This window comes from Chiloscyllium punctatum, chromosome 35 (assembly GCF_047496795.1).
Source record: "Chiloscyllium punctatum isolate Juve2018m chromosome 35, sChiPun1.3, whole genome shotgun sequence".
Lineage (NCBI taxonomy): Eukaryota > Metazoa > Chordata > Chondrichthyes > Orectolobiformes > Hemiscylliidae > Chiloscyllium > Chiloscyllium punctatum.
The window spans coordinates 5,607,778-5,635,453 of NC_092773.1; the positions used below are offsets into that span (position 1 = coordinate 5,607,778).

General features: G+C 43.4%; 1 protein-coding gene across 2 annotated transcripts; it reads left to right on the forward strand.

The window, feature by feature from the left end:
- Positions 1-1,663: 1,663 nt before the first annotated feature.
- On the forward strand, positions 1,664-26,780 carry LOC140459597 (AT-rich interactive domain-containing protein 5B-like). Of its 2 annotated transcripts, none has more exons than XM_072553869.1 (6): positions 1,664-1,873; positions 10,968-11,215; positions 12,071-12,123; positions 20,444-20,541; positions 21,888-22,074; positions 23,220-26,780. In XM_072553869.1, exons 2-6 carry the CDS (start codon positions 11,026-11,028, stop codon positions 25,020-25,022), a joined length of 2,331 nt encoding a protein of 776 aa, XP_072409970.1. In that variant the 5' UTR covers positions 1,664-1,873; positions 10,968-11,025; the 3' UTR covers positions 25,023-26,780. The 2 variants fall into 2 exon arrangements, with proteins under 2 accessions (XP_072409970.1, XP_072409969.1); XM_072553868.1 differs by having other exon boundaries at positions 11,026-11,215.
- The last annotated feature ends 896 nt before the right edge of the window (positions 26,781-27,676 follow it).

The following is a 27,676-nucleotide window of genomic DNA, read 5'->3' on the forward strand; positions in this document are numbered from 1 at the left end:
CATAGGGCTACCCTCTCATTTGGTTGTGTAAGGAACTTAGGACACTGGAGCACTTTTGCAATGATATCACAGAGCTGCACATCACTGACTATAAATGCTATAGTGTGCATGGAGTTAAATACTTGCAAATGAGCTGAATTTTGGGAACACAAGGCATGAAGACACAAAGAAGATAGGTTAGTCCTTACCTAATGGAACTATAAGGTCATAGCCTGGTGTATCTATGATTCCCATGCACAACAGTATTGAGTAATAATGTAGTATAAAGAGTGTTACTTTGACATCTAAGCCTGAAGACAGTTTTTGACACTGCTTTGTCTTCAGGTAATCTATCCTGAATCCAAGCATACAATTAATGCATACCACATGATAAAAGACATCCCTTGACCGAAAGAAGTGAACCAGCACTGTGCATTGGTTTGAACCAATACACTGTTTCCAATGCATCCTTAAAATATGCAAAAACTCTACACAGTGCTCCAGGAATGGTCTCATCCAAAGCCCTAATGACTTGTCGCTTAGCAAAGTCTTCTTATTCTTGTATTCCACTCCCATTTCAATAAAGTATATCATTCCAATTGTCCTCCAAATTTTTGGCTCTCAGTGTTACATTTATGTACCAAAACAAAATGCTGCAGATATTGGATATCAGAAATTTTAAAAAAGGTGCTGGAAGTATTCAGCACGCCTGGCAGTATCTGTGGAAATAAACAATTCTTGTTTTCGGTTCACAGCAGCGCATCAGAAACTGTCATGGCAGTGCAATGCCAGTAACTGACCCTCTGACAATGTGATGCACACTCAGTGCTGACCCTCAGACAGTGCAGCACTCCCTCAGTAATGGGAGAAAGTGAGGACTGCGGATAGTGGAGGTCAGAGTCGAGAGTGTGGTGTTGGAAAAGCACAGCAGGTCAGGCAGCATCTGAGGAGCAGGAAAATCAATGTTTTGGGCAAAAGCCCTTCATCAGGAATTGAGGCTGGGTGTCTGTAGAGTTTTTGCCTCAGTCCTGACCTACCGACAGCGCGGTGCAGAATTATCTCTGAGGAAGACATTGAGGTCCATTTAGTTGTTCTCCTGGAGTTTTGAAGAATGACAAGTGACCTGATTGAAAGGTACAAAGTTCAAAGTGTGTGACAGAGTTAGTAAATGTGTTTCCTTTGGCTGGTGACTCCAGAAACTGGGATTACAATCTTAGCAGAAATAAATAATTGCCTCTGAATTCTGGGTTCAGCCAAAATCCGACTCTGATCAAACCAAGAGTGATTTTGCATTCCCACAGCGCCTTTCATAGCCTCAGGACGTTCCAAAGTGCTTTGTAGGAAACACTGCGGATCTATCAATTTACACAGCAAGATCCCTGAAAGAAAAAAGGTGATATCGACCAGATTTTATTTTGTTCAGCCGGAGATCGGTAAATATTGATCCGGACTCATGGCCAGAGCTGCCCAGAAATCAGCAAAACCTTTTGGAGACATGCGGCAGTGGTGTTCAGCCAGGACACTGAGGATTTGGACAAGCCGCTCTCAGGAAGGGGTGGGAAGCACTAGAGCTCGGAAACATCATGTCCCTGAGCCAATGAGCCGTGCAGAGGGCGGGACCAGCTCTCCGATCACACAACGATCAGGTGAACGGTCTGAAACAGACAGTGAGCGGAGAGAAGAGTGAAGCCACCTCCAGAGTTTGCACTTGGCAAATGGGTCAGTGTCCCCGAGTCAAACCGTGCACCGAAGCGGCAGCAGTCTGTCCTCAATAACTGCGGCAGGGCAACTCCCCATTCAAACACCCGGCTCTATTCCAGTGATTCACTCTTTCTGCAGTTGTCTCGATGCGTCCCGGGGGTCGGACCTGCTTACTGCCTGGTAACTTTCACAAGTGAGTAAATGCACTTGGCACAAGCCTTCCTGAGAATCAATGGAAATGTGCAACTTCAGTGAATGTTAAGAGTTGTCTGAGTTGAAAGTTTTCATGGAGTACGGTCTATGGACCATCTGTGTATCTGTGTAACTGTATCGGTGTGACTGTGAGCGGAATTTGTCTCAGCAGTGTTCCCAGTATCACCTATTAAACGATGGTGGGAAGTTGTGTCTTTTCTCATTGCTGTGGAGATGAAACCTGGAGTTGTGAAAAGAGGGCAAGGGTGTGTAAAAGGTAGGGATGGAAGGCATCAAGGACTGTTCTCAATCTCCCCCAGATGTAGTTGAGTGGTCTTGGTGCTGTGTGAGATCATTTTGTGTTGGTGTGGAGCTACTCAGGTGCCTTCCTTGTCGGTCCCTGTGTGGTGTCACCAGTCAGCTTGCTTGCATCTGAAAAGACTAGGGATTCTGAAAGAGAGCACCACCATAACTGAGCTCTCACATGTCACTAATGTGGGAATGTCACCACCAGGGTAATCTGGGAGGCTGTGTCACTTCATCTTGCGTGATACATTCAGTTAATAGGCTCCAGGCCAACTCCCCTACTCTCTTGGATTGATTCATGGGGTCAGAGACCCATCCAGGCCAAGAGTGTGGAATATGAGGCATCTGCCTGCAACCCTATCAGTTGCTCATAATCTCCCCTGCATCGTCTAACAAGAGACAGTATTGCACTATACCACACCAACAATGTTCCTGAAGACACACATACAGGAAGCAGACTGGTCCAGTGTGTGACTCAGTCCCCACAGGGGAATTTTTGTTTCACCATCTATGTGTTTTTATAGAAAGTGTGGTCAGTTCGCTGTAATAAAATTCTAGTGGAAAGCAATTTGGTAATGTTTACATGAGACACTCTCAGGAACAGAGGTTTTGAAAAAAAAAATCCCAGGCAGTTTCAGTATTTGAGAATTATCATTACCCTCTTGAGCTATTCATAGGGGAAGTCCTGCTATACTGGGAAGTGGGGTAAGTTTTACAGAATGATAAACAACTACTTAGTGCAAACCACTTGTGGGTGGTTTTACTGTATGTTTTTGTTTCCATGTTGATCCTGTATTGATCCTGAAAAGAGTGGTCTAGGCTGCATGCTTGTACAGACATTGCAGAATTAATGCTTTTTCTTTTCATGCCTCACATGGGCAAGGGGGAATGGTACACCATGGAGATCTGGGAGGTCACTTTGATCCACCAGTCCATCACTCCAAAACCTGACAACTCTGAGATGTTCAGGCCTGAAATAAGCAGTGAGAGAGGAGGGCCTGGAGAGTCTGACCACCTCAAACTGGATATGGTTGGACCTGAGGCTGTTAGAGGAAACAGAAAATGCTCTGAGATGTTCCATTCCTTGCATGAGACAGGTGAGGTACCACTGTAAACATGGGTACCAATGTGTATACAGACCAAACAATTACAAGTTGGTCAATCTGACCTTAGAGGTGGAGAAAGTGAGAACTGCAGATGCTAGAGATCAAAGTCGAGAGTGTGTTGTTGGGAAAGCACAGCAGGTCAGGCAGCATCCGAGGAGCAGGAGAATCGATGTTTTGGGCACAAGCCTGATGAAGAGCTTCTGCCTGAAATGTTGATTCCCCTGCTCCTCGGATGCTGCCTGACTTGCTGTACTTTCCCAGCAACACACTCTCGACTCTGACCTCAGTGGTGGACAAGTTGTTGGAATCAATTCTGAAAGACAGGATGAACTGCCACTTAGGCAAATATTAACCACTGATAGCCAGAATGGATTTGTTCAGGGAAAGTAGTGTCAATCAAATCTGTCGAGGATGTAACAATGAAACTGAAGAGGATATTGTAGCAGATGTTGTCTCCCCAAATTTCAGAAAGGCATTTGACATGGTCTCAAATGCTAAGCTGGGCAGAAAAATTAAATTCCAAGGGATACAGGGATCTGCGATGAGTTAGATCCAGAATTGGCTCAGTTACAGGAAACAGAGGGTGATTGTTGATGAATGTTTTTATGAATGGAAAGTGATTCCAGAGGTGTTCCACTGGACTTATATTGGCTATATTAATGATTTAGACTCCAATGTGAGAGGCATGATTGCATGAGAGGAAATTTGCAGATGACACCAAACTTGGCTGTGTCATTAACAGTGAACAGGATAGCTGACGACTGCAGAATGGTATCGGTGGTTTAGCCGAGTGGGTGGTATCGTGACAAATAGAACTTAATCCAGAGAAGTGTGTGGAAGTGTATTTGGGGAATCAACAAAAGTTGGGAATATACAGTAAATGGGAGGACACTAAGAGAGGTAAAGGGAGTGAGACCTTGAAATACAGTGTCGAGACTGTGGTGAAGCACAGCCAGTCAGGCAGCTTCAGAGGAGCAGGAGTTTCAAGCATCAGCCCTTGAAACACATGCACAAGTTCCTGAAGGTGATAGGGCAGGTGGATAACATGGTAAACCAAGCATATCCCATTGGGAAAGGCCAATTTAAAATAAAGTAATACTTTGAAATGAGTATAATGACAGTCAAATGTCGATGTATTTATGTGGGACTAGTATGTGTCATTTGCAAGTTTTACTGCGTTTTCTTCTTTTTGGAAGGTTTTTCTTTATTGGATGAGATATTGACTACAAGAACAGGGATAGAATGCTGCAACTTATCAAATAGCTGTTGTGGCACAGCTGGAATTTGGTACATAGCCCTGAACAGTACTGATCTTGTGGGAGTACTGAGAAAACTTTGAATCTTGCCAGCGAGTGAAAATTGCTGCTATGAGGACAGACTAAATATGCCAGGGTTGTTTTCCTGAGAACAGAAAAGGCTGAAGGGTGACTTAACTGAAATGGACAGAATGATTAAGAACTATCGGTAGATGCACTGTGTACAAACGACAAGATGTACTGCACCAACTCACTGAGGCTCCTTTGACAGCACCTTTCAAACCCGTGACATCTATCATCCAGAAGGTCAAGGGAATCAGATACATTAGACACCACCACAAGTTTCCACTTCCCCTCTAGGCCACGCTCCATTCTGTCTTGCAACTATTTTGCTGTTCCTTCTCTATTGCTGGGTCAACACCACTCAGGGTGTCCCTACAGCCCATGGACTGCAGTGCTTCAAAAAGGCAGCACACTTCTGAAAGGGCAATTTGGGTTGGGTAACAAGTGCTGGCCCAGCCAGCAATGCTCACATTGCATAATCAAATTAAAAGAAAGACTGTGCTCCTGTTTAAATGACCAACATAAGGAAAATGCAAGAGCACTGATTTGTGGCTATCAGCTTACATGTCTGGAGCCCCTTGCACAGTTTCTCAGCCTTCCCAAATGCTTCATCTTTGAGCACATTATTGCTGAAGTGTTGTCACTGTCATAATCACAGAGACCCTACAGTATGGAAACTGACCATTTGGCTTAACAAGTCCACACTGACCCTCCGAAGAGTATGCCACCCAAAGCCATTCCCCTACCCTAATATTCTACATTTCCCCTGACTAATGCATTAACCTACACATCCCTGAACACTGTGGGCAATTTAAGACGGCCAATTCACCTCACCTGCACATCTTTGGATTGTGGGAGGAAACCGGAGCACCCGGAGAAAACCCACGCAAACACAGGGAGAATGTGCAAACTCCATAGACAGTTGTCCGAGGCTGGAATCGAACCCAGGTGCCTGTTGCTATGAGACAGCAGTGCTAACCACTGAACCACCGTGCTGCCTCTGTTGGCAATCGTTGCACAGCACAATCCCAGAGACAGCAGTGCTATAGACGATAAATAAGTGTATTTTGGAAAGTTGGATGAAGATAAATAAGAGGCTAAAGGCCACAGAGAACCTTATCCTCCTTTTTAAATAATGTTTGTGAGAGGTTTCTTCTACTCACCTGACACAACAGACAAGGCGTTGGCTTAACGTCCAATCCGAAAGGTAGGAGCTACAGTCGTCAGCTCTCAAGGTGGAACCGCTGTTTCACACACAGAGGCACCTCTTGTCTCATTGTTCCTGTAAACCCCCAAGGACTTAATGTAAATCTGAATCTCTCTACTTCAAAAGGCTTTGGATGCCAAGGGAACAACTGAAGCTTTTAAGAGTCTGTGATATTTTTGCTGGGTGATGATATCGTGGTATATGAAGCAGAGATTGATCAATGAAGATAAACTCTGATTGAATTGCCTTGTATTCCTCTGGTAAAGTATCCCTGAAGTGCAAGAGAGGCAATCATTGGCCGATACAGTCCCTTCCTGGTGACCCTGTGACCTTGACCTTCCTACTATGGGGAAAGTACACATCCTGTCTCTGATCAGAAACTTGACTTTCAGGATTCCATCCTCAGTGAAAATCTTTCTGATATGCAAAATTCAAATAATTGCAGAATTGTGCCAACATAAGCAGCTAAGAGAAAGTCAATGACAGAGGAAGCTTGTTGCTCTTCATTTATTTTTAGATCTGCTGTGTCAGGAATAGAACTGATTTTCCACAATATTTCACATCATGCTGAGGAGTCATTCTGGAGCGTGTGAGTGTATTACACAGAGTACATCGAATTTGAACTGAGGCTTGTTGTTCACAGTGTGATCGCCAACTAAGGAATAGATCCAAAAAAGCAAGAAAGAACAGAGTTGCATTGCTACAGTGCCTGTCATGTCTCATGTCATTCCAAAGCGCTACATAGCAAATAAAGTATGTTTTTAAGTTTAGTCACCATTGTAATATTTGGAAATATTACAGCCAAGTAGTGCACAGCAAGCTCTCAGCAATAACAATGTAACATTGACTCAATCATACTGGTTTATGTGTAATATTGACCAGGACAACTCCCTTTATATTGCACCTTGAGATCTTTTCTGGTTACCTGGGAGGTCTTTGGTTTAAAACTTAGTACTGTCATACTGTCTGGGAGTATTCGCCTAGAGATTTTACTCAAGCCTCTGGGCTGGGAATTAATTAAATCCGCAAGTTTTGATTCTGAGGCAAGGGCCTGCACACCAAGACACATCTGACATGCTTTTAAATTGGTGAGATTGCCCTGACTTGCAGACCCCCTCTTCCATCTGCATGCTAACTAGCACCATGACACCTGTTTAGCTGCTTTGTTTGGTGAAGAAAGAGATTATGAAAATCTGGGATACTGCTCAATGTTTGTCCACTGGGCTGACCTATTGATAAGCTACCTCAGATATGTGATAAAATGGATTCTCAGCTGTGTTCAAATACTGCTTTTGAGACCTTCAGACAGACACATGAACAGGTGGGGAATAAAGGGACGTGGATCATTCATAGGCAGACAGGATTAGATTAGAATGGGCTGAATGGTCTGTTCCTGTTCTGTACTCTTTTCAACTCTATGCTCGACCCTCCAACCAAGCTTACCTCAAGTACTGAACTAAAACAAAGATTTGCAGATGCTTGAGATCTGAAACAAACAAAACAGAAACTGCTGGAGAAACTCTGCCGATCAGCAGCATCTGTGGACAGACAACATAGTTAACATTTTTGAGTCTGACAACCATTCTTCAGGCTGAGGGGATGTCGAAGGTTGAGAGCCATTCTGATAAGTCATTGGTTAGGACTCAGCTCAAATATTGTGTCCAATTCAGAACATGACAACTTTCAAACCAATAGCAAGATTTTGGATAGGCTGTGAGCAGATTGACGAGAATAGCACCACAAATGAGGGATACCTAGAGAAATTAGTAATGTACTTAAAACTGAGAAGGTTATGGGGATATTTACCAGAGATGTTCAGAATCATACAGAGCTTCACAGTAATTCAATGAAGTGAAATTGTTTCCACTAGTGGGAAGAATAACCAGAGAAAACAGAAAGAAGCTCAGTGCCAAAAGAAATGGAAGGAGAGATGTGACTTGTTTTGACAAATGCACAGTTTGCACAGGCAGCTGAAGCAGATTCACCAGCACCTTTCAAAAGGGAATGAAATGGATAACTGTAAGGGACAAAATTTCAGAGTGATGGGGAAAGAGTTGGAGAACTGAACCTCTGGTGACGTGAAGCAGAGTAGGAGAAGGCTGGTGAGCAGCATAAATCCCAGCATGGACCAGCTTCAATGAATGCCCTGCTTCTGTGCTGAAAACACTGTGATGAAAAATGGAGAGGGTTACTGAATAAGAGACAGAAATTGCATCCGTGCTCCAGCTGGAAGTCCATGACCTTCTCAATAGTTGTGCTCAGCAGATAGATGGGCTGAATCATTAATCATGGTCAGATGCAGCACAAACCAGGGAAATGCAGAGAAGACAGTTCTTTTGAGCTGAGTAGGACTGGTTACAGTGTCAGAGAGCCATCAGGTGCTTTCTGCTGTGAGCTCTGAAGTTCTGATTTCCAATCAATGAGCTATGTTTTCGAGAAGAGTATATGCCAGTTAAATGACAGTTATGATTCTGAATACTTGTGTATTCAGACTTAGAAAGATGCAGAATATGTCCAGTATTTAACAGGATATATTTAAGAACTAGTACTGTTGTATTTCTGTTGTTTTATCTCTCTTTTTTCCAAAGAGGAAATGAGTAATAAAGGGAAATTCTACAGTATGTATTTAACAATGAGACATTGAGATAATCATATCTGTAAACAGATGGTGTTATGTGTGTGTGCACGCCTTTTTCTCTGACTTTTTTTTCTGTGTGTGGGATGTCTGTCTATGTTTCTCTCTGGTGGTAGATAGTGGAAGAAGGATGATTGGCATTTGGTATTTTTTTCAATGAAGTAGTGGGTGGAATTAAGTTTTTGTTTGTTGAGTAGGAAGTGATGTGACAATGGTCTCCAACCTTTCTGCATGGGTATGAAGTGCTTGCACAAATGTGAGGTTCCAGCCTTGCCTCCATCCTCATATCTGCAAAGAGCCAACTTTTTCTTTGCACAAGACAACTTTCAGCTGACTGCTTCATTACTCGACATGACAACAGTGACAAAGCTATAAAAGTCCTTTGTATTGATTGGAATGAGGTCAGCCAGATTGGCCGCATAGAATCTGAACTCCCTGTTGGAGCTGTTAATCTGGTACATTCAGGGAGCCCTGGCTGACAGATAAGAACAGGGTGGCAGCGATTCTGTTCACTCTGGGAGCTGGCTCTGAGGGAGCTAGATCAGTGTTAAGGACTCTCCATGTGGAAATAAAGGATGATTTGGTGATGAGATACAAGCCTTTGTGATAACTGGCTGTGAAATGCTTTGGTTGTCTTTGCAAAGAGTTCCACCAAAATGTGAATCTTCTTTTCCTGGGTTTTTGTTTTGCCATCTATTGTAACCCAACAAACTCCGTTTCTCTCTCTGTGCCAAATGAGATAAAATCTTGAACTGAGACTGTAGGTGAGCGACTCAGATCTGTTGAGTGTTAAGAGTTTCAGAGCTGTGAGGAGACCCTTCCAAACATAGGCCATGCTCCTCCCCTCCATTTTGAGGGTTCAGAGGAACTGGTCTCTTTCTGCCTTCAGGGGTGTGGGGAAAATAGGAATAAGTGGAAAGAGGTCAGGGTCTGGGACAGGGTGTTGAGGTGGAAATGTTACAGAGAAAGGTTAGGATTGGAAGGGGATCAAGGGATGAAGTTGAGAGGAGATGCAGCAAAGCTTGAGTGAGGTTGGGGATTGTGGAGGCGAATGATCAATTTGGACTGAGCCCTGGGTGTTTTAGGGAGATGAGATTTAACTGAAAGGTTTAGAGTTGTTTGGGGTTTCAGTGTCAAGTAAATGGAAGGCTTCTTCTGTATGACAGCCAGTGAACAGGGGGCAGGAATTGGTAATTGTCACTGAGAGTGAGGAAAGGTTTTGAAAATTACTTTCCTCCTAAATGTTGAAACACATAATGTTCAGGCAGGGACCATTTCCACGATTGAAGGCTAATTAATAATTATTTCAAGCACAACCGCCAATTTGTGCAGACAAAGGTATGAGGTTACGGGAAGAGAATGAGGCAGTGGGATGAGATTGGGATTGATGCGGGATCATGAGGAGAAAGCTGAGCTTTGCGATAGTGTTGCATTGATACAGGGTTGTGGGAAGTGAAGTTGTAAGTCAATGGCTGCAGGTTTTACAATATTGGGATCTGCCTGATTTGGCTGAAATTGGAAAAGGCACCCCAGATTATTGCTGTGACTGACTGACCCATCGATTGGCATTCTGTTTGTGCCAAGAAGGCAAATCAGAAACATTTTCCCAAGAACTGAAAGCTAAGCGGTCTTCTTACCATCTTTCCGATTCTAATGCAGCTCACCCCACCCCCCCGACCCCAGTCTCTCAAAAAGGGAAGTCTCTGCAAATGAAGAGTTAGCCTGTCTCATGTAACAGCGAGATCTTGCTGCATCAGACGTTATCACTGCTGACTTGGAAAAATCACCACACTGAGGTATTTACTGCAGAGCAATCGCATTTCCTGTAATCACACACGTGAAAGAGATATTTGTTTTTCACCACAAAATGTAACTTCGGAATTCAAGAAGGCATAATGTGAAAGACTAGGCAGTTTCAGTGGTCTCCCTGACTTTTGAGGTAATATTTGATGCTGCATCAATTTAAAAGTTCAGAAACCAAACGTGTAACAGGCAAGATGTGAATGGAAACTTTTTAGATTTGTTTCCCTGTTGTCTGTGACTTCATAAAAAGCATATTATTTATTCCTTGATGAGGCAAGTGGGTCAGACTGCAAGGCCTGACACACTGTACTGATCAGTCTCATTCCCTTCCCCTATGTGACAGAGTTGAACATTCTGACTCCAGGGTGGCATGCTGGGTTGACCGTCAGGGGTAGAAGTGGGTGTTGTTCCAAAGTCCTGCTCCTGGCTTCCATTGACAACCACTAGACTTCTCTCTCCCTTCTTCCATTGAGCATCCCTAGTAGTTGGACACCCTCATCAGTTCAATTGGAAGAGAATGATGAAAGTACAGTTGATCAGAATGTGTACAGACTGCCCACAGATCCAGAACTGATCATCTCAGTGGTGAGGTGGATTTTCGATTTGATATATAGCTGAAACTGTATGATTACTTTGGAGCCGAGAACTCACTCAGTGCTCAGGGATCCTCGACATAAAATCAGCTGATTGGAGGTGATGATATTCTTTCCTTGCTACAGGCAGGCTCTGCCAGGACAGCAGTGAGATCTCACCCTTTCTGCTCTTTCCACTGTCCAGATGCAATGTGAATTGACGGAACTTCCCACTGGACAGGCAGAAAACAGTGAAATGGATGGAGAAATCCTGGAGGTGAAGGATCTGGTGCAAGGTGATAACGGGCAGCAGAACTTCCTCGTCAATCTGTACGAGTTTATGAAGGAGAGGGGCACTCCCATCGAGAGAATTCCACACCTGGGCTTTAAGCAAGGTGAGTTTCACCATCAGCGTTAAAGCTGAAATTTGGAGATGATTCAGATGCTGTAGAGAAAGGGCAGCATGCAGACAGAATCAGATCCCTTTGCGCTTGATAAACAATGCTTTCATCACAAACCCAATGAAATCAAAGACTTGTGTACATTCCATACCATTTTCATCCTCATGTAAGCATTCGGAGCCAAGGAAGTACTTTTTGAGCATAATCACTATTCTAATATAAGAAAAACAGCAGTTTACTTGTGCATCACAAAATCCTTTTTATAAAAATCTGATAACACCAGGTAATCTGCTTTAAGTGTTGATGAAAGGATGCAGAAAAGTCCAGTGCTCTTTGTTGAATGGTTTCTTGGGATCTTTTACTCCTATCCTGGGGGGGGAAACAGGACCTCCATTCAAAGCCTTCTCAAAAAAGGCACCTGACCCACCCTCCGCATCGTGCCGGGAGAGTATGCCTTGACTATGGGCATGTGTCTCCGGAGAACCCACATCTGTTTGACTCAGAGAAAAGATTGCCATGACAGAGCTGAAGATGACATTTGTTTTCATGGTCGTGTTTATTACCTTATCCCTTTTTACCCCTATTTCCAGGGAATGTTCCACGTTTAGTCGATATAGGCATATATATCCTGAACAGCAGGATATGAGGGACACGAAATTCTCATTATTTGAGAGGTCCAGTCTAACTATCAGTTCTGGAGTCTTTCAGCTCTGCCAAGTTTTACGTGGACTGTACTCGGTTGTCTGACAAAGGTGACCGTGAACTGGCTGTGACTTTTCCTAGCTTTGCACTTTACCTTGGATCTTATTTTAAATCTCGTTAACATTGTGAATGTTTTTCTTCCCTCAGTTAACCTGTTGACACTCTACAAGGCAGTTGAGAAGCTGGGTGGTTATGAAACGGTGAGTAATCTTTCTAGTCGGCACTGACTAAAGGTTATCTGTCCCCTGGAAAAAGATGAGGACATTGCGCATCTTCAATTCCATTAAGCTATTCACCACTAGTTCTGTTAACCTGTTGGACAGTTAATGTTTAACCAGCTCCTGGCGTGATCAATGTCAATCAAATCTTGAATTTCATTGTCCTGAAAGCTTTACTGAGAAAATCTCTGTCGAGTTGATCCCAAAACTGAAATGGTATGAGGTGGATCCCTGCTTTCCTTCACTCCAGTGATAACAGTTATGGTCCAATACTCTGCTGAAACATCTCCACGTCACTATATCTCTCTCCAATCTTAAGATGCTTTGCTCAAGCTTTTGGTCACCTGACCTCATGTTGATTTATGTGGCTCGGTGTCATATGTGATCCAATAATGCTCCTCTGAAGTGTTTTGGGATGCTTAAGGGTTCTACGTGAATGCAAGTACTAGTTGTTGGTAAAGCTCTTGCAACGCCGTGAGCAGTGTCCAGGATGGGGGTTCGATCCCCATTCTGGTTGAGGTAGATTTGGAGCCTCCCTCTTTGCCCTGTCAATTGGTGGTCAAGGTCACAGTGATGTCAGGACTACCTTTAGGAAGAGGCTGAAGAGGTATTAACTAGTTGTTGACTGGTCACATTGAACTTTGACCTTGCCATGGTGGCTTAGTCAGGGAGCATGAGCTGCAACTTTCCAGGTCAAGTACAAACTTCCTGACTAGAAATGTTATTGTTAAGTTGACAGTAAATATCAATATCTGGATTCGTGGTGCAGGAAGAGCACAGCAGTTCAGGCAGCATCCAAGGAGCTTTGAAATACTGCCTGAACTGCTGTGCTCTTCCAGCACCACGAATCCAGAATCTGGTTTCCAGCATCTGCAGTCATTGTTTTTACCTAGTAAATATCAACAGCTGAGACAAGTGGGAGGAGGATTTGAAAATTTGTTCATTCAGTTGGAAGTGGAAAAATAATTAAGGCAATGTGTTATACCCTAATGCATCCACCTCGAAAATAATTAAGACTCAATAGATTTTGAGTTTATCCGACAGTGTCATTCACATGGGATGCATCTTTTTAATTCATTGCTTGAAGTAAAATGCCAGGAAACAAAGGCAAGTTGTGATCACCAAGGGGTCAGAGAGGATGTCTTCAGATCTTTCTGTTGTATCTTTTCCATCTCTCAGACGATCCATTGTAAAGGAGAGGGAGGGTTGAAATGAAGAGTCCAAGATTGATGCTCCATGATGCTTGATAGACCATCTTGTCTTTTCTTGACTCTTTCAATTCTTTATATCTTTGGGGCATTTTTTCAAAAGCGGAAGACCATGTCGCTTCAGAGACACCTGCTTGAGGCCCTTTCATGTTGATCTTGCTTCTCACCCTCTGTCTTAATGTTATCAATCCTCCAGAAAGATAAAGCTCCACAACATTATTGGGAGGGCTTCTACAAAAAAAACCTTCTTGCCTTTTTGGTTTCACCGGATTATGTAATTGTTACAGAAGGAGGCCATTCAGTCAATTTTTAATTTTCATAAAAATGCTGGGGAAGGGAAGAATCATCCAACTGGGTAGGGGACAGTCACTCCATTTCTGGTTGCTGTGGAAATCTCTAGACAGATGTTTCAGGCAAACAGCATGGGGGCTGGCCACTGAAGGCATTTAGTCATGTGCCAAAACCCTCCTGGAATATATTCATCCACAATTGGCAACCCTAATCTGTGTGACAACATACTGGAAAGAATGTTCTGAGCTCTTTGAATTAAAGATTGAAGTGAGGATTTTAAGTGCTGCCCTGTCTCTCCTGGGATTGAGTTCCCATCCAGTAAAAACATGAGCCATAAATGCCTCCTTTCCTGATTGGTTGGCACGTTCCTCTCAATAACCTGGAACTCAGTGGACTCCAAGAATCCTGGCCTTTGACCTCTGGGTCATGGGTACATATCCATGCTTTGATTCCCAGGATTCTTTATCTTGGAATTACCAAGAATTAGCAAATCCAAAGCATATTGTGAGCAATATGTTATTTTCTTGAAGCATTGGGCTTGCAAATGGGATCGCCTGCTCTAGAACTAGCAGCAATAGCTCCTGATGGCAAAGAGCAACTCTCACAAGAATCCAATTCATTGTAAATCAGATTCAGATTTGGCAGGAGTGAGTCTTCTCTCCACTCGGACTGTTCAGATTCAAGGAATAGAAAAGCTGTGGAGTTTCGCTTCATCAGGATTCTACAGGCCCTACCTCAGAACCTATTGCTGGGGAGCAAAGTGCAGTCTTGATATTGTCAATCGAACCCATGTAAACACCCACAGGAGGATAGCATGAGGAAGTCTCTTTGATTGAGGGTTTGTGTCTTTCAGAGGACCTGAAGGGTGTTGTTCAGATCCAACGCTGTCGACCTCTTGGCAATATTGTCTGGTTTTTTGTGCACAGCATGGATCAAACCAGCCCCCATTCAGTTTCTGGAAGAAAACTCTGGGCCCCAGATAAATTCAGAAAGTCTGTAAATCTCTGCATATTGGTGACATTTTGCAGCTACAGCATCTTCTGAGCGATATGTAGGCAGCTGGGGACAATGTCGCTACTGTCTCCTGGTTTTTCCCTCCCTCGGCAGCTGATCACTGTAAGATTTGCAGAAAAAGCATAATTTGTGGCAGCTGTACCATCTGCATGGAGCTGAAGAATTAAAATAAGAAACTGCTGTCACTGGCACTTTTGGAGAGTTGGAGTTCAGCACCAGGCTGCAACTTGCTCTCTCTCTCTCTCTCTCTCTCTCTCTTTCTCACTGGCTCATCCTCTCTCTCTCTCTCTCTCTTTCTACCTCTTTCTCTCTGATTTGAGATAACACTGACAATGTGAGTGTTCCTTCCAGATATGCACCTTTGTGGTGCTGGCATGAACAGACAGGGTAATATTTTTGTACTTCTTGTTTGGAATTGCAATGCTTCTAGGACAGGTACAGCAGGGGGTTAGATGCTGAAACTCAGTTCCCTTGATATCCACTTGATAATCGTTGCTCAAGCAATGCTCTATTAGAAAATATTGTGATCTGCCTCCTGTTAAATAGTGTCAAGATTTCTTGTTTTCTTTGTGTTGTGTTGGGAAAGACAAAGTTTGGATGCTGTAGAGGGTCTGATCCTAGCCGACTTACATCAAGAAAATAATATCCCAACTAAGTTATCAGGTGCCCAAGTGACTCCGAGATCTTTGGAGCTGTGGTATTGGGCTTACAGTCAGTATATATGCTATCTGAAGGGGACAACAATAGGCAGAAACACAGAATACCTCATGGACCATTCGACAGCCTGGATCACTCAGAGTATCCTGACTGTTCAGGTGATGTTTGTTTGTAGCACAAGTATCCATTGCCAGTGACAAATAGTGGGCACTGAAAATCCCATTCAAAATCTGAGCATTTGCTCTTAAGTTTATCTGATGACCAGTTCACCATAAACAAGGCTCTGCCACCATTCAGGCGTCCGGGCACTGAGGACTTGCAACCTGGGAAGATATGGGCGGCATGGTGGCACAGTGGTTAGCACTGCTGCCTCACAGCGCCAGAGACCCAGGTTCAATTCCCGCCTCAGGCGACTGACTGTGTGGAGTTTGCACATTCTCCCCGTGTCTGCGTGGGTTTCCTCCGGGTGCTCCGGTTTCCTCCCACAGTCCAAAATGTGCAGGTCAGGTGAATTGGCCGTGCTAAGTTGCCCGTAGTGTTAGATGCAGGGGTAAATGTAGGGGAATGGGTATGGCTGGGTGCGCTTCGGCGGGTCGGTGTGGACTTGTTGGGCCGAAGGGCCTGTTTCTACACTAAGTAATGTAAAAAAAAAATGCTAGCTATTAAATTTAGTGTTCATGTAAAAGAGCTTTGGTCAATCTAAATCAGTCTTCCAAATCTTTGTAATCCTGAAGGACTTTGCTAATCAGCCTGTCCAATATTTGGTGACTTGAATCTATTTTAGTGCTTTGTTAAACCTGCTAACATTCTTTGTTTCAGCCAAGTATCAGTGTCTTTCAATGAAAGGATTTCCCCCTCCACTTGCTATTGTTCATCTTGCCCTTAATTCCTAAAACCTGTATGTGACAATGCAAGATTTTTCAATCCAATTGATTTAAACTTCTCATAATTTCAAACCCTTCCATCATAGCTGTCAAAAATATCACCAAGACAGACTGTCTGATTATTATCTCCTCACTATGTGTAAACTGCTGTCCCCTTTTCCTGCGTTCTATCAGTGACTACATTTCCAAAAACAAATTGACTAGTTGAAAGAAGACAGAGGGTGGTGTTTGACAGGAAATATTCATCCTGGAGTTCAGTTGCTAGTGGGTACCGTAAGGATCTGTTTTGGGGCCACTGTCATTTGTCATTTTAATAAATGACCTGGATGAGGGCGTAGAAGGATGGGTGAGTAAATTTGCGGATTACGCTAAGGTCGGTAGAGTTGTGGATAGTGACGAAGAATGTGGGTTACAGAGGGACATGATAAGCTGCAGACCTGGGCTGAGAGGTGGCAAATGGAGTTTAATGGGGAAAAGTGTGAGATGATTCACCTTTGGAAGGAGAAACAGGAATGCAGAGTACTGGGCTAATGGTAAGATTCTTGGTAGCACAGATGAGCTGACATCTCTGTGTCAATGCACATAGATCCCTGAAAGTTGTCACCCAGGTTGACAGGGTTGTTAAGAAGGCACACGGTGGGTTAGCTTTTATTGGCAAAGGGATTGAGTTTTGGAGGCATGAGGTCATGCTGAAGCTGTATAAAACTTTGGTGCAGTCGCACTTGGTGTATAGTGTACAGTTCTGGTCACTGCATTATAGGAAGGATGTGGAAGCTTTGGAAAGGGTTCAGAGGAGATTTACTAGGATGTTGCCTGGTATGGAGGGAAGGTCTTAAGAGGAAAGGCTGAGGGACTTGAGGCTGTTTTAGTTGAGAAAACAGGTTGAGAGGTGACTTATTAGAGACATATAAGATAATCAGAGGGTTAGATAGGGTGGACAGGGAGAGCCTTTTTCCTCGGATGGTGATGGCTAGCACAAGGGGATATGGCTTTAAATTGAGGGGTGATAGAGATAGGACGAATGTCAGAGAAAGTTTCTTTACTCAGAGTAGTAGGGGATTGGAACGCACTGCCTGAAACAGTGGTAGACTTGCCAACATTAAGGACATTTAAATGGTCATTGCATAGACATATGGACGAGAATAGAATAGTGTAGGTTAGATGGGCTTCGGATTGGTTCCACAGGTCGGCGTAATATCGAAGGCCGAAGGGCCTGTACTGTGCTGTAATGTTCTACGTTCTATATTCGATAAAACTTCTCAGACTTTGACATAATATGGGATATGAAAGGAAGGATTTTTTGTTTTGCCTTTTAGTGGTCAATCTCTTCACATCTTTCCTTCCCTGAATTGAATCATGTGGCCTGCCTTGGCACCTTGTTATGACACAAGGATAGCAAGCCAAACCAAATCAGCCTCACTATCACTGCATTTGTGTCGCTGTGAAATTAAAACATTCAGTGACCTTTCAAAATTACTTAACTGTTTCCAACAAGAGTTTACAAGTAACAGATTCTGGGCACCGATTTTATGGCTTCAACAAAAATTAACAGTTTATTGTTAAAGAATCTAACTTCAGTAGAACATGTAAGTTGAACAAGGCAATCTAATTAATATTTATGATCCAAATCCAATCTTCTTTGATTATAAACATTCCCACTCACACAGTGACAAAGTTAAGGGATAATTTAAAATAAATATAAGCACAGTAATTTTCCTCCTCGATAACCATTTCAATGATGAATACCAGACCTTCAGGAAATCCTTGCATGATGGGTTGTGTTACAGGTAAATAGGATTGTACATTCTGCTTGAATTCTGAAGTCACTGGGCAATGCAAATAGTTTCCACAAACATTTGGAGACTTCAACTTATTTCTTACAGACTGGGGCTCTTTTCTCAGAACACTCAACAAGGCCATAACTGGACAATACCAAGAGAGAGAGAAACCAAAACCAGCATCCCAGTCTGGAAACTTCTAAACCAAAACTGCCTCCTGCCCAAAACCCCAGTCCACTCTTTGTTTTCTCATTCTTTTCTCACATTCTCTGTGATTGAATAGCCAGCACAGTCCTGCATTATTTTCCAGGCCAGTTCTCAATAGCTAAACATTTGTTCTCTTGTTTTTGGAAACATACTGCAGTTCAAAGTTCAATTCTCAATTGCAACTCTCCATTCCAAACCAAAAAATGAGAGGTGGTCCCAAAAGCCTTTTTTGTGGGAAAGAACTCTCCTTTATCAAATAGCACAGTCAACATTGCTCCCAGAGCTCCCAGTATCAGGACTAGTACAATTTAATGATGGCCGTTCTGGACTGAAGACAAAGAGACAATCATTCTAACAACTGATTCCATCCTTGGAGTCTCTAAAATGCAGAACATTTGTGACACTGCTCATGGTACATAATTAGAGTTCCAAGTGAAGACTGGCATTCCAGATAACTGAAAGTGAGATGAACTGAAGGAGACAAATGTGGATCTGATGCGAAGAGCTGGTCAAAGAAGGTTATAGCAATGTTGAACTGACAGGAAGCTGAAACAAATAGGATACTACTGAGCAAAGGAGGCTTCATGGGTGCGGATGGTGGAGTTTAGTCTACTGGGAGTCATCGTGGGGAAGCAACACTGACGCCTACAGGCTAAAGTTCTGAATGTTGACAGCTCGTTGTTATGCAAGTGGGGGACTTCCCATTCAAACAGTCAGATCTTGAATTGAAAGTGTTACTGAGAAATAGTGACTGCAGATAGGCATTGTAACAGGAAGTGCGCATGTATAGAAGCTTGATAAAAATAGATACGTTCAGGTTTCTTGCTAAAATATTCGACAGAGAATCTGTATTAATGTGGTCCACCTTCCACCACCAATATTGCCATCATGAATTTCCCGCTTTTGGCTGACTTTCCGCAAATTGGTTTGTTTATCAAGAGGGCAAGTGATACACAACTCTTGATATCCAAGTTTCTGTATGAAACATCTAACCTTTGCCTCATACGTAGTCACTATTCAAAATGTTGTTTGAGAACTGCCTTGTTGATGATCGATTATGGCAGCTTAGTTAGTAGATACAGAGGGATGTGCTTTGACTGAAAATGTTTGCTAACAAGATATCATGATCCAGCTGACTGTAACACTGGACAAGTTCGATCTCAGAGTGAAACGTGGCTTGTCAGACCATAAATTTTATAGTTTTATGTTTACAGTGGAAGTCAGTCACTGAACATAGTCTCGAGGGTCTACCAATTTACTTTTAGCAAAAGAACTTGAACATGTATGATACAAAAACAAATTATATAATGCTATAAAAGAACTATTGGAACAATCTCCTGCAAGCATCAGAAAGGATCCCTTTTACGTCAGCAATAACTTCACAGACTCTCAAACCACTGAAGCTTCTTGTTCAGCTGGTATGTCTGTAATTGGTTTCCTTACAGTAAATTTCTCATTCACTCAACACTTTTTTTAGTTTCTGTGTACCTTCAAAACAACCACTATATTACTCCTTAACACAAACTCACTTATCTGATGCTTTCAAAAGCCTCTTACTTTGTTTTCCTCTTTCTGACACCTCCACAGTCATCTGCTCCTGGATATTTCTTTCCACTGATTTCTAACTAACTCAGGACTGCTTAGAGACTGCGCATCTACTGTTACAGACTTCTCTTCTCGAGCCTTTTTCTCTGTCTGTCTCGACCGCTCTCTTTGTGGACATTATGAAAGTCAAGTGAGCAAACATCTTAGCAATTGTCTCAAGGTGACTGGTTATATTGCTGTGAGCACGTGACTTATTGTACATACTGTCTGAAGTAAATGCTCAAAATGATTACAACGGTCAGATTTTCACAGAAATTAAAACTGAAACCAATTTTTCCTTCAACATATAACTTGTGTTCTCAAATCTTTATCAGAAAAATATATTATGGAACATTATAACAAAGTCCACTATTGTGGGACTCTGCAGCTCACTGGATGAATCTATGTCAATGGAGTTTCAGGCCTCTGAAGTGGGACTTGAACCCATGGATCCAGGCTTACTCATTGGACTGCAGCTGAAACTTGAATTATGTGTAGGCACAGGGACTGAGGAGGAGAAGGTCCATTCCATAACAAGAAGGGCATTGGTTCTGCCAGCAATCCACCAGCTTTATTGGCTACTGTTTATGATCAACCTGGAGTTCTGGTGTTTCAATTGACAGGCTGCGAGATGCTACCATAACAACTAGCTAACTACCTGTACGGTTTGTCCTTGCAGGTTACAACTAGTCGCCTCTGGAAGAACATCTATGACGAGCTGGGTGGAAACCCTGGGAGTACTAGTGCTGCCACGTGTACCCGCCGGCACTACGAGAGGTAGGTGGCACTAGTCTTTTTTGTGGGTAGCACTTGAAGGGGCTGTTCGTTCTCAGCGTTTATACAGTAATACAACACAGAAACAGGCTCTTCAGTCCAACCCATCCGTACCAAGTTTACCAAGCTAAACTAGTCCCATTTGTCTGTGTTTAGCCCATAACCCTCTAAGCCTTCTCTATTTATGTACCTGTCCAAATGTATGTTAAATGTTGTACCACTTCCTCTGGCAGTTCAATCCACATACAAACCTCTCTCTGTGAAAAGGTTGCCCCTCAGATCTCATTTGAATGGTACTAATGGAAATTCAGATGAGCAACTGTTCCTTATTGATGTGGTTGTACTGTCCTTTCCATTTATAATACTGAAAATTCACAGTATTCCTCTGCTGTCAAGCTACACAATGCCAGAACTGAAAATGGTTGCATCCAAAACACACTCCTATAAAGAAACCAATTAAATTTCAAAGGTCAGATCTATTTGGATTTTGGTCCAGTTAGGATAGTGTACAGAGAGCTTTACTCTGTATCTAACTTGCTGCTGTCCCAGTCCTGGGAGTGTTTAATAGAGTCATTGTGGAGGGAGCTTTATTCAGTACGCATACTGGTGCTGTCCCTGCAGAGGGAGTATTTGTGATGGGAACAGTGTACTCTGGACGTAAACCTAGGCTGCCCAGGCTTTGGGAGCATTTGATGGGGACAGTGTGGAAGGATTTTTATGTTTATGCAGAATTGTTTTGATGTAAAGCCTTCTCCACACTGCTCCACCACTGAAGTTACAAGCATATCATCATTCCTCCCATTCTGTCTTGAATACTTTTACAGCCATTCGATTGGCTATTTCCATCCACTTGGGAGAACTGGTGACCTAGCGAGATCTCAAACTCTAAGTGAACAAATGTAGAGTCTGATTTTTATTCATGGTGCTTATAGGAGTAGGCCAGGACACTAGAGGAACTCTCCTGAAGTGAAATGTTTCCTCAGAGGCCAGTATCCTGTCACCAAGTCATTCTATATTTCCACATGGAGAATTCTTGACATTGATTCAACTTCCTCAGAGCTAGCTCTCACAGTTAATAGAACCTTTGACACTCCTGTTTGCATTTGTTTGTCAGGGCCTCCTGATCGGACCAGATTAACAGCCCCAACTGGGCAACTCAGATTGTATGAGGTCCACCTGGCTGACCTCATTATAATCACTACATGATTTTTTTCAACTAGTCTGCTTTACCTTGATTGGAAGAGTTCAAAGATAGTGTGATATGGGACACTGCCAGGTCTACGATGGATGCGCTTATGGTGTGATGTGGAGTCTTCTCTCATCCTCCTCCTCTTTTCTCTCTCTGGTAGGCTGGTTTTACCGTATGAGCGTTACATGAAGGGAGAAGAGGACAAGCCACTGCCAACCTTCAAGCCTCGGAAACCATACAACGTCATGAAGAACAAGGAAGGCAAAGGATCTAATACTGAACAGAAGGAAAGAAGCAAACGGAAACGACCAAAGGACAACATGCAACAGAGCAGTGAGCCGGATAGGGTAAGCTCATCAGTTTCAGTGACTTCCAGTGATGCAAACCATTTATAACAGAACAGTTCTAGACTGGAGGCACGAAACCCAATGAGACCAGAGTGATGCTGTAACTACACTACAAAGAGTGCAAGGTTGAGCAATTGGTTTGAAAGGCCTTTAGTTTGAATCTGACATGACAAAGAAACCACAAATAACTCAAGACCTGTGAATATTAATAGGATCAGGTATCAGTTGTTTGTCTTCAATGAGATCCTGGCTGCTGTCAATTTCTTGTGCTCACCTTTGGCCCAGAGCCTGCAGGACAAGGATGCAGAAGTAATGCTGCAGTTTTATAAAACCCTGGTTAGAGCCCACTTAGAGCCATGCTCGCACTGAATGGTGGAACAGGTAGGAGAGGCTGAATGGCCTACTCCTGGGTTCCTGTCTCTCCATACCTCAACTTTATTAAAACTTTTCAACTTATGATGGTGCTCCCAACCTCAGCCACACGTTTGTAGGTACAAGTGTCTGCTCATTTCATACCTGAATGGTTCAAATTCTTAGGGCTGTTCTCCCCTCGTCCGAGATATGTCATTCAGCAAAAAATGTTTCCTTCCAGCTGCGTCATCTCTTAATCCAGACACTTTCACCCTGGAACAAATTCTCCCTGAACCAAAAATCCAGAGAATGTGAAATCTTTCCAAACACAGTTTTACCCACATAGCCTAGGTATCAGGAGGATACAATGCTGCCTGCCCCACAGGAGATTGTTATCAGTACTGACAGGAGAGGCCAGGAATTGAGGCCATCAATATAAACTGGCTACAAATAAATCCAATGGGAAATTCCAATGTCCTAACCAAAGAATGTGAAACTGACTGTCACAGGGAGTAGTCAATGAGATTGGTACAAACACATTTATGGAGAAGTTCAATAAAGAAATAAGGAAGAAAGTAATAGGGTGAGAGATTGTGTGATGGGAGGAATCTCAGTAACAACAGCTTGTGCCTGTTCAGTTGAATAGTAAATACTATGTGAGATAAATTAGCCTCTTCCATTTCTTGGGCTACATGGGGTAGTTGTTTTTCTGCTTGACTTGCACCAACACCTTTTTTGAGCTGTTCATCTTTAGCCTTGTGTCTAAAGATTTGATCATTATATCTCCCAAACAGATGGTTCCTCAAGTAGTTTCTGAAGATGTAGGAAGGGATAAGAAAAAGCATGCATCTGTGGACAAGCAGTCGCCACAAGTGAAAAACACTACAACGGGGAGTGAAGACTCCAACAACCAGCCACTAAACAGACTCACGCCACAGGATAGCTGTGGGCACAAGTCTCCAAATCAAGATGCGAAAAGAGCCAATGAAAAACCCACACAGAATAGGATCTCTGAAGAGCTCTGGGTTACCAAGGACTCTTCACCAGAAACGCTTTCCAGGGCAGAGATGAGCAATAAGATTGTGGAGCATAATGGACACTGCGTCACTGCTGATGTGTCAGAGGAGGTAGTTCGAGGTCACACTGCTGTTAGTAAAGATCAGAAGACTGGCTCATACCAGGCTCCAGCACTGTCAGCCAGTGAGGACAGCCTTACAGCGCCATTGCCACCTGAAGCAGATAAAAGCCACCTGGCAATCCTGCGCCTCAAGAGAGATCAGGAGATAATGTCACCTTTGGCCAAGAAGAAATTCCTTGCACAAGGTAGTGAAGGAACATCCCTCAGCTTTAATGCGGTGGGCGTCGCATCATCCTCAGCTGGAGTCAAGTCAGTACAGGGCAGTGAGCCTCCGGTGTCTGGCTCCCCACCAGAAGCCAGCATTCACAGACCGTCTGTCATTCATCACATTCAACCCCCGAGGCAGGCCCACCTAGATTACCGCTCCGAGTGGTCCTTCAACAATAATCTGGCCAAATACCAGCTTTACTCCTTAGATCAAATCTCCTCTTCTACTGATGGTCAAGGGCCACAGGAAGAACGGGATCGAAAAGGCAGGGCAGTTGAGCATTCCCATCCCCTTCAGTGCTACGGGAATTTTTGTTGCAGCCCATACATGCACAGCCTAGTGAAGCCCTTTCTCCATTACCCCAGCAAAGGGTCTCCTTTTGGTTGCTGTTCTAATCAGAGAAGCTTCAGAGAGTTGAACAGCACTGTGGTCCCAACGCTGCCAACTGCATCATACAAGACAGCAAGGCACTATGACAGGACACTCGTTCCACATGATCAGCCAACAGACCTCAGCCTCCCACGTGCCAGTACAGCCAACACATCCCAGACCCAGCTCTCCTGGGTCACAGAGAACAAAAACAGCACTCTTCCACTGAGTAAGAGCCCGTTTGCTGGCCATACCTCACCGTCCTCTTCTGAAGTCCGCCCCAAAGCCTGCTGGGTCCCACCCATGAGTGTCACCCTCCCTCGGCGAGTTCCAGCCAAACGAGCAAAGAGTGCTGTTCTACTGACCAATGCCAAGAGTGGGCCTCCCAACTGTCAACTTGCCCAGCCAACACAGAGAAGCCAGAAGGAGCTGGATGCAGCTTATGGGAAGAAACTTCGCATTGTCTCTCCTTTGCACGTTACCAAGCATCTAGATACCAAGGAGGGCCAGAGGATCAGTGATAGTAAGGTAATGAGCAATGAGCAGAAGTCCTCATTACCTGAAGTTTCTACTTGGCTGCCAACAACAGTGACACCTCAGAATCCTACCTTGTATGATGGAGCAGGGGCATATTTGCCAGCCAACTATGCTCATCACTTGAGTCGTATGAAGAACCCGACCATGTACTCACCATTTATCCCCAGGCTAACTATAAATTCCTTCATGATCCCAGCTATTCAGGAGCATGTGCTGAGTTCCCCTAGCCATCCTCTAGATCTGTACAAACACTTGGCTGTGGGCACGAACTACGAAAATCTTTTCCGTCACAGACTGTACCCATCTCCACCCCTGTCCTCGTTCCATGCAGGCCACAAACTATAGCCACTTGAGCTGTGGTGTGATGATAACTGTCCTCCACCACCTTCCCTAGTGTTGTCATTCCTTCAGGCGAAGAGACACAAGGACTTGTGATGCTAAGCCAGAGCAGAATTTGTGATGAATGGGGTTTAGAGCCAGGCACATAGAGATGGAGACTTTGAAGAGCTGCACTGGAAGCATCCCGTAATCCCCAATGTGACAGCCCGTGCGCCGTGCACAGTTTCTCGTCTGGCAGGATCCCAAAATGTTGGTGCTCATCAGAACTTTGTGCAAGTTTTTGAAAATTTTAAAGTGGACCAATTGTGTCACATTTGGTTGGTGGAGAGCTCACTTCAGTGTTGAAGAAACCTCTCACCTTTGAACTGTGTGAAATTTGGAAGAAGCTGTGCTTTCTTCACACAAAAGGACTGAAGAGATTTTAATTGGTCAACAACTTGAAGAGGTTGAGATTTTTGACCATTGGGTCGACACAATCAGAAAAGGGTCTCCCAAACCAAATTCAACAATTCCTCTGTAAATAATCCTTGCATATATTAAGTAAAAATGTCTGGAGTCAAACAAAAGTGATGTTTAAGATTTTGATATACTGCGTGAAAGAACCCTACTCTGAAACAATTTGCGATTCCCTGGCAGACTGTTCACAACACATGAACTTTTGAAGATTTTACTATATATTGAAATGAAAACTCTCAAATGATACATCATTTTGTTTGGATGTGAGTAAAATAACTCACAATTGGTTAGATGCATGATTGATAGACATATCTAATCTCTATTAATATTTATTCCCTCATCTAACATCATTGGAACAGATATCGTTTCTTTATTCTTCAAAGGGATGTGGATATTGACTTTGAACTGAGAAAGGCAGATGAGAATCAAACTGATTGCTGTGGGTCTGAAGTCACATACAGTTCAGACCAAGAACTGCAGCTTTCCTTCCTTCAAGGACATTAATGAATTAGATAGATTTTCAGAACAATCAATGATAGTTCATGGTCATCAGTTGACTGAGACCAGCTTTATATTTCCAAATGTATTCACTGAATGTAAAATCCACCAGCTGGTATGGTGAGATGAGAACGTACATCCTCAGACCTTGTCTCTGGTTGACTTGGCAAGTGAAGTCATCACTACTTTCCCTTCTCCCCTTCTATTCTTTGGCCATTTATCATTTGTGGTGCCTCCTTTATGCAAATTGGCTGTAACTGGTTTCCTATTTCACAAAAGTGATTGCTTCTTATTTGCTGTTAAGTGATGTCAGACTTTCTCCAAAGTTATTGACTTCTCTCTTCCTTTCTCTCAAGTGGTTTGCTCCCGACCAATTGCACTAGTGCAGGCAATAGATAAGAAGAGGATGGAGGGTTAAATTTAAAAAAAAAGAAGAGGGTGGAATAAATTGCTGGCATGGCAAGAGGGATATACCTGTGTTGTGTATGTGCCAGAATGTGGCTATGTGCTTCACTGCCCGGAAGGTTGCCTGCTTTTCATATCTTCACCGTGTGGGCACCACCTGCTGTTTGGCCTGTACGATCGCAAGCAACTTAAAATTCTCTCTCATGAGCACATTTGTGGAAAATCTTTGTTCATCACAAATCCTTCTGACTGTAACATCATTTAGTCGGAGATTGATCTCTGCCTCTGTCTCATGATTTTGAAATTCAGAGGAAAAAGTTCATTGTATTATAGTTTCTGAATTGGAGCAGGGTCTTCAAGTCAATCTTATTCTCAGACTGTCTCTTGACAATAAAATTATTTGGAACAAGGGTATTGTTTTTGTGTGTTCTCAGAAGTGGAGCTGCTGTCCGCTCATTAATGGCCAGTCCAAGGGTGCAGGACTGTTGAGAATGCCTCTTGCATATTCACTGTGATTAACACAACTGAGTGCTCCCTCATTCCTTCCCCTGACTTATGTGAGCCATCCACTGAGATGCTCAAGCGACTAAAACACTGAGATGAATTCTCCATTCCCTCATGTGCATTCGGCAATAATATGAAACGTGGGAAAACGTGACAACATTGTAAAATTCACAACCTTGTCTTCAAAAAAACATTTCCAAGTGTCCCCTTTCCGTTTAAATGCCAAGTTCAGAAGTCCCCTGATAAACAGAGTCGCCTTTACTTTTATGTATTGGCAGGTAATTCTTAACCCAATCATTCCTGCCTTGTTTCAACTCCACTCCCAACTGTCCTGTCTTTCCCTGAGAAGTGAGACCATCTCATTCCCAACATGAACGTCAGGGTGGCAGTGGCAGCAGCTTGCTGCTTGCAACTCCTCTTGGTTTAGATAACTACACCACAGCACCCTGCTGCTCTGTGGACACTGTCGTCCTTGACACTTTGGCTATGCAAGTAGGCACCAGCAAACCAGCAGCCTCCCCATGGCTGCCAGCAGACCAGCTCTCACACCTTTTCAGTCTGTCAGAACGTCACTGTGGGGTTCAGTGGTACTTGTGACTTGCATATTCTGCCAGGTCACTGCATACACACAGACAGATGCATGCATTGCATGATTTGTACAGGAAGCAAATTCTGGCTCTTCCTTTCATGTCTTAGTGCTTACTTTGCCCTTGGGAGGTTGTTAGACTTTGTGGTTGTCTTTGCTTTTCAGTGCAGCGAGAGAGAGAAGCATGCAGCTTTTCACGGGTTGGAGCAGT

Coding starts and splice junctions, on each gene's coding strand:
- LOC140459597 (XM_072553869.1), top strand. CDS start 11,026: ATGCAATGTGAATTGACGGAACTTCCCACTGGACAGGCAGAAAACAGT. Junction 12,124..20,443: donor AGCTGGGTGGTTATGAAACG/GTGAGTAATCTT, acceptor TTGTCCTTGCAG/GTTACAACTAGTCGCCTCTG. Junction 22,075..23,219: donor AGAGCAGTGAGCCGGATAGG/GTAAGCTCATCA, acceptor TCTCCCAAACAG/ATGGTTCCTCAAGTAGTTTC.